A 6,553-nucleotide genomic window follows, 5' to 3' on the forward strand; every position below is an offset into this window, starting at 1 on the left:
GGCAATAGAAGCAAATATAATTATTATGAGGATTGAACGAGTTATTACATACAATAAGTGAACAGTACTAGAAAGTGCTCAATAATAGCTGCAACAGTAACTTATTAACAAGCTAATTTAATATTCTGTGCTCTGAAAATATGAAAGCCCCTAACATACAAAGAGGAGCTGCTCCATTATTCAGACTAAAATGAGACCTAAATTATGCTCTGACCTCAGTGTGCATATTTTCTGGAGAAATTATTTTGGTGAAAATGATGGCAGGTGCTCCAGTTATTCGGACAGAAAAATCTGTTAAAATGGGAGTCATAATTGCCCTTCTTTCTTGATGCCGCCGTATGCTAAAAAATAAAGAACAGAATTATTAGCCATTGCATTATTTTTCAAGAATAAGTTTCATTAAATTTGTACAAGTCTTTGAACTACAACATGTATGACAAAATCACATTATTTTGGGATTGCCTCTTTATATATTTTATAGTCATAGTTCTGTAACTTCAGTACTTAACTTCAGATTTATAAAGGATATAAAAACCATTGAGATATTCAGATGTAGTCATTTAATATTAGTTGCATCCTAATACTTTTCAAAAAATTACTTTGTTTTTAATTCCGCTTATTTTTACAAATAGCTTCGTATCTTTTTTGTTACCAATACTCTGTTTTGTGATAATTTTTAATTCCCTATATTTTATATTACTGACCTTCTAGTTGACATCGGTCCTCTTAACAATCTCACTAGGTTCCCAAGTATATCCTCTTAATCTTTGACCTCTTTTTTTAGCTCTAAGAATCCTCTGTTCATTGATTATTACTGCCTTTAAAGCATGTGGAATGGCACTTCTGACTTTGATACTAAATGCTGCTTCACAACGAAACTGTATGTAGAGTAAGGAGCATTATTAGCCCCATATTACCCCATATTACCTCTAAGGAAGGAGGTTCAGGAACAAAGATTACACAGTTGGGCAATGGAGGGAACTTGATACCAGAGCAGTACTTGGCCTCTGTTTTAATTCTTCTTTGTATATTTCCACTTTTGATCAGTTATTTAGTATGACATTTCTACTCTACATTAAAAATTGCTAATAACTTCAAAGGAAGTATTGCAAATGTGGTAGAGAATGAAATTAGAAAACCTTATTAAGAAACCAAAGCTTGTGCTAGTACAGATCTTCAGGTCTACTATTCACATTCTTAGTTTCCACTTTATGAAATAATACAATATGTCTTACTAGCAAGCCATGCCCCAAAAGTTCCAAGGAACCATTAATTTAAACTTCCTCATAACTGCATTCCTATTAATCCTTTATATTATAAAATGATAAAGTTGAGATCAGTGACTGACATGTTATCTCATGAAAAGGTCAGAGAAACTCAAGTCTTTCCACTTGCTTTTCCAGCGGAGTCTTGAGGTTACTAGTATCTCTTGTTGAATTTCGCAATGGGCAGAGCTTTATATGGTGTCTGCCAGAAAAGAAAATTGGATCATCTGGTTCTGTGGCACATACATATTGGATTTTAAGAAAGTCAATTTTAAAGAATTAAGAGATCTGGTGAACAGAGGGTAACAGGAAGAAGTATTAAAATCTGTGAATACTGAGAAAAGGCTGAGATCCTGAGAGACACCATAATTATAGCCTAATAGCTCAAATTCCATAAAGTGACCAATGTGAGAAGCATGTACCATGGTGATGTACTCTCATAGGGGAGTGCTAATATATACCTTTTATTAAAAATACCTTAAAGTGGGAAATATGGCAAGGAACCAAATAAAAGCAAACATTACCTAAAGTACTAATGAAAAAAAGCACTTTTCTGTATCATAACTATTTCTCCATTATATGATGAATTAAATCAATTATACAAGCTTTAAAAGACCGATGACCTTGGAAATAAAAAGAAAAGCTTAAAAAGTCCTATAAAACTATAACTTTTCTGGTACACAGTGATCACTTTTGTGTTATTCTCTGTTCAGTATTTGAGGTAATAATACACATTTTAAAAATCATCTTTTTTAGATTCAAATATTTTCAGGGATGAATTTTAACGAAAAAAGCAACACAAAAATAACTACAACAAGAATTAAATTTTACTACCATTTTACTAGATAATAGTCTAGGCTTAAAATAACAAAAGAGAAGCAAAACTCAAAATACTAACTGACATTTTTAATGACTTCAAGGTCTTAACCACTTTCAGTAAACCAAGGGAATAGATTTTTAATGGCCATATTGAGACCTCAGGCTAATTCTCGCATCCCTGATAGGCAGGACTTTGAAACGAGCTGGCTATCTGCACCCTTAAGGGCCAGAAAAATATCTACCATCAGAAACAGGGACGAATGAGGAAGTTTCCCTCTCTTGGCAAGAGAACTTGTTGAAAAAAAAACACACAGATATCTCCCTAGAAAATATAGGAAATAATGAGTGATCCTTCAACCATGTTTCATAGATCTAATTTATATTACCTATGTTGGTCCAAAAATACCTATTCGGAATAATTTACATAAAAGTGGCAACACACCTCTGATAACCCTGAGCATCTATCAGAAATAGAACATTTTCTCAAACTGACAAAAAGCGTTCTCAGGGACAAAGACCAGTGAAGATAAGTTCCTAATCACAGATTATTTTTTATGCCCCACAAAAAATTATTCCTTATTAGTAAGAGGGAGAAGTCAATCATATCATCATATTCATTGTTGAGAACTTCTGATAATGTTATTACCACATAGGGACAACAAAATCAATTTGTTTAAAACTATTAAAGATATATAGGATGGAATAAAAACATGAATAAAAAAGGCAAAACTGATTTGAAAAACAAGTAAAACAATATAGTAATTAAAATTAAATATATAATAGATGAATAGTTCTTCAGATTTGCTTAAGAAAGGTTACTAGTAAAAGAGGTAAGTCTGACATATTTAATTGCCTTTCCAAACTGAGAGAATAGAAAGAAAGAAAAGGTGATAATATTAAAGAAATAATGACTGAGAATTTTTCAGAACTGATGAAATATAGGGATACACAAATTTAGGAAGCACGATTACGGGTTCAGATAAATATCATAAAATCCACAATCAGACACATCTTGCTGAAACAGCTATGCACTTACGATAAATAAAATATATTAAAATAAGCTAGAGAAGAGATAGAAAAATATTTCTCTGATATACTCTAATATGACAATGACTTAATATATCTTTACATTGTCCATAGAAACAAGGAAATAGTACAGTGGTTTGTACTATCATTGAACATAGAGGGTTAAGCCCACAGAAACTTATAAAACCCTCTTTGAGGACAAAAAACATTGACAATCATAAGGTGCAAATCAAATAACAGGGAGTAATCATATGTGTTAACAAAAGCCATTGTGTTAAGCTTTGGGGGAAGTAGATTGCAAGTAAGGAAAAGTATGGTTTCTGAGAGTGTTACTAATCAAGAAGGCATAATGATAAGCCACATGCACTCATGAAAATATGTGTTTAGGAAGTCAGTGGTCATTTTGGGGGGCTCAGCATATTTATATTAAGGTTCTTCTGCCCACCATACATTTGGGTCTGACTTTATGGATAATATTCAAGCAGTTTAAGAACCCTACTTCAAAAATCACATAATATAAAAGGCTAGGAAAAACATTACTAAGGCTTCCAACATATTACACCAAAAATACAGAATAAAAAATGACAAACAGCACATTTGAAAGCAAAAATTAATAAAGAAATAAAAATCCCTCTTTAAAAAAATAATACAATTGAAGTAGGCCTTTAATCAATAATGTATGGGACTTAGACTAACATATAATTCTGCTTAGGTATTAGTTTGATATTTTCACAAATTAATAAGATAAAAGTGATGGGTTTGGCCCAGGCCAGGTAGCTCAGTTGGTTAGAGTGTCCTCCTGATTACACCAAGGTTGCGGGTGGGTTAGGTCCCTAGTCAGGGCATATATAAGAATCAACCAATGAACGCATAAATAAGTGGAACAACAAATTGATGTTTATCTCCCTCTCCCTCCCGTCCTCCCCCCCTCTCTCCTTCCTCTCTCTAAAATCAATCAATAAATTTTTTTTTGAAAAGAGAAGAAAAAAAAGGTAATGGTTTTCAGGTTAAATAGTAAGAACAAAGAAAATGCTTTTATGCCACATTCCTGTTAATGATTTCAGGTACAATTCCTGAAGGAGTTCATACATGATTAATCACAAATCAAATAGGCAAGGGCTCCTGTGAATATTTGGGTAATAAATTTACTTCAAAAAATAAAAATAAGAGATCAAAGACAAATGAAATAGTCACAATCTCTCAGAATTAAGCCAACAATATATGCTTCAGGGACTTTAATGTCAACACAAGTCCAATGTTATCAATCCTGTGAAGCATAGGATGACTGAGTTTCAACTTGCTAAAAGCAAGCATAGTAACAATGATTTAAAAATATCCTATGTAGGGGGGAGGTAGGAAAGGCCTACAGAGTAGTATATGTAAATGATATCTGTGTATCAAAATATTTAAACAAATGAATATGCTGAAACTATTTCTCTGACAATAAAATTTGAAAGAAAAATTACCCAGGGAAATCAAACACAGGTAGAATGATAGGGACAAATAAAAAGTGTTGTGATAAAAACTAAATGATTTATTTTTTTAAGTATAGTTATAACTAAGTTTATTCAAATTAAATCTTTAAATAATATAAACAGGAAAATTATATTAACATTAATTTAGAGAATTAAGGCTTACAGGCATTTGAACAAAATTACAAAATAAACTTTCCATCCCCCATTGCCACACACCCAGAGGACTAATCACCATGTGAAACAGCAATAGTGATTTGAATGTGTAACCTGCATATGGCAGACATCAGTATAGGTTGTTTTAGTTCTCAACACTTCATTTCCTCATATTATAAAATAAGCCCAGATGTAGTAAAAATGGTTACTAAGAGAAAAAGGTGAAAAAAAGTGATTAACAATGAACTTTAGCATTAAGTGTAAGGGGTCAGAACATTGAGAAAAAGAAAAGTAGTTGATTTTTACTAAGAGGAAGCAAACCAGGGTCCTACACTTAGCTCTATTTTAAGTGCTATTGTACAAGCCAAGAAACCTCCTCACTTATGGTGGTTTTATTCTGTAACAAATTGCTAGTAAGAATGGTTTGAAGTTCAGAGAGAAATTTGTATGGGATTTGGAAGGTGTAAAGGAAATGGTAGCCAATATACCCTTAAAGTCACGCTGTTTTAAATGCGTGAGATTCCGATGCGGAGGTGCTGACAGGTTCTAGCTTATCTCCACTCTTCCTGGCTTTGTAATGAGCTCTTTTCCTGACCTACCAGGTAGTATTTGGTTTTAGGCAAACCACTTATTTTGTCTAGGCCTTAGTTACTTCATGCATAATTAGGGAAAACAGTTCTTACCTCTAACATTATTGTGAAGTTAGGTAAAGTGATAAGCATTATATAATCTATTAGCGGCCCTCTGCAGGAATCCCTGCGCAAGTAGCTCACTGCCGCCTGCCTCAGCTGGCCGCCCCGCCCACCACCACTCTCTGCCGCAGGCTAGCCTCACCCTCCTGTTGATCGGTCGTTATGCAACATGGCGTAACGACCATTTGCATATTACCTCTTTATTATATAGGATTATTGATGTTATCACTATTATTAATACCAAGACTAGGATAAATATAGTTCTGGTGTTAAAGGAACCAAAGCAATCACCATTGCAAAAGGCATACCACAAAGTCTACACATAGTGTTTTAAATAAATCCAATTAACAAATCAACATGGTATGTTATCAGCAACAGATATTATTGAATCATATAAATTAAAAATAAAAACAGTGAAAAATAACTAACACTTTCTTACATCATAAAAACCATTTACAACAGACAATGCGCACTTTTTACAATATAAAAGTATCTTTAATGACCAGTACCTTCTTTCTAGAAAACAATTGTGTCCTGATGAGAGCCTCAAATAGCCCAGGTAAGGTGGCAGTGGTTCTACAAATCTTACAGCTTACATTCAGGACTAATTCCATTTTACATTTTTCTGTGAACATACCTGCCTTCGGTTAAAATGAACTTTAAATAACCAACCAGTGTCATTTTTGCTTTTCTCCTCTTATTATTATGTGTGCTGCCAAAGCAAGCACTTCTCTTATTACAAGCAGAAAGCAGACACTTAAAACAAAATGAATACAATGACCTTGAATACAATGTATTTCAAGGGAAAATGTGAATGTAACCTTAGCCTGAAGTGGAACCTTTCAGCAAATAGCAAGGTTTAAAAAAATGCTAACACAATCTTAAATTTGCAATAATTACAGTGTAATAATAGGACTAGATTTCCAGTAAAATCATGAAATTCAATTACAAAATGTATTTATGTTTGTCATGCAGTGCAGAAGTAATACTAAAACCTTCAGGTTGGGCATGCTAATGATTATATCACCAACTGATCTGGCAAAGAAATACACAAAGTGCGGCAAGTTTCTCCATCACCTCCTACCTGCTGGCCATATTCCATTCCAGGGCTGGGTTCTCAGAA

General features: G+C 33.3%; 1 protein-coding gene across 1 annotated transcript in view; it reads right to left on the reverse strand.

Annotated features, from left to right (window-relative positions):
* VPS13B (vacuolar protein sorting 13 homolog B (yeast)) overlaps positions 1-6,553 on the reverse strand; it is a 624,807-nt gene that overhangs the window by 267,266 nt on the left and 350,988 nt on the right. Inside the window, exons 32-33 of the mRNA XM_006760303.2 lie at positions 6,515-6,546; positions 215-341 (exon numbers count right to left, since the gene is read on the reverse strand). Of these exons, the coding sequence (XP_006760366.1) occupies positions 215-341; positions 6,515-6,546 (159 nt within the window). The remainder of the gene's footprint in view (positions 1-214; positions 342-6,514; positions 6,547-6,553) is intronic.

This window comes from Myotis davidii, unplaced genomic scaffold (genome assembly GCF_000327345.1).
Source record: "Myotis davidii unplaced genomic scaffold, ASM32734v1 scaffold497, whole genome shotgun sequence".
Classification (NCBI taxonomy): Eukaryota; Metazoa; Chordata; class Mammalia; order Chiroptera; family Vespertilionidae; genus Myotis; species Myotis davidii.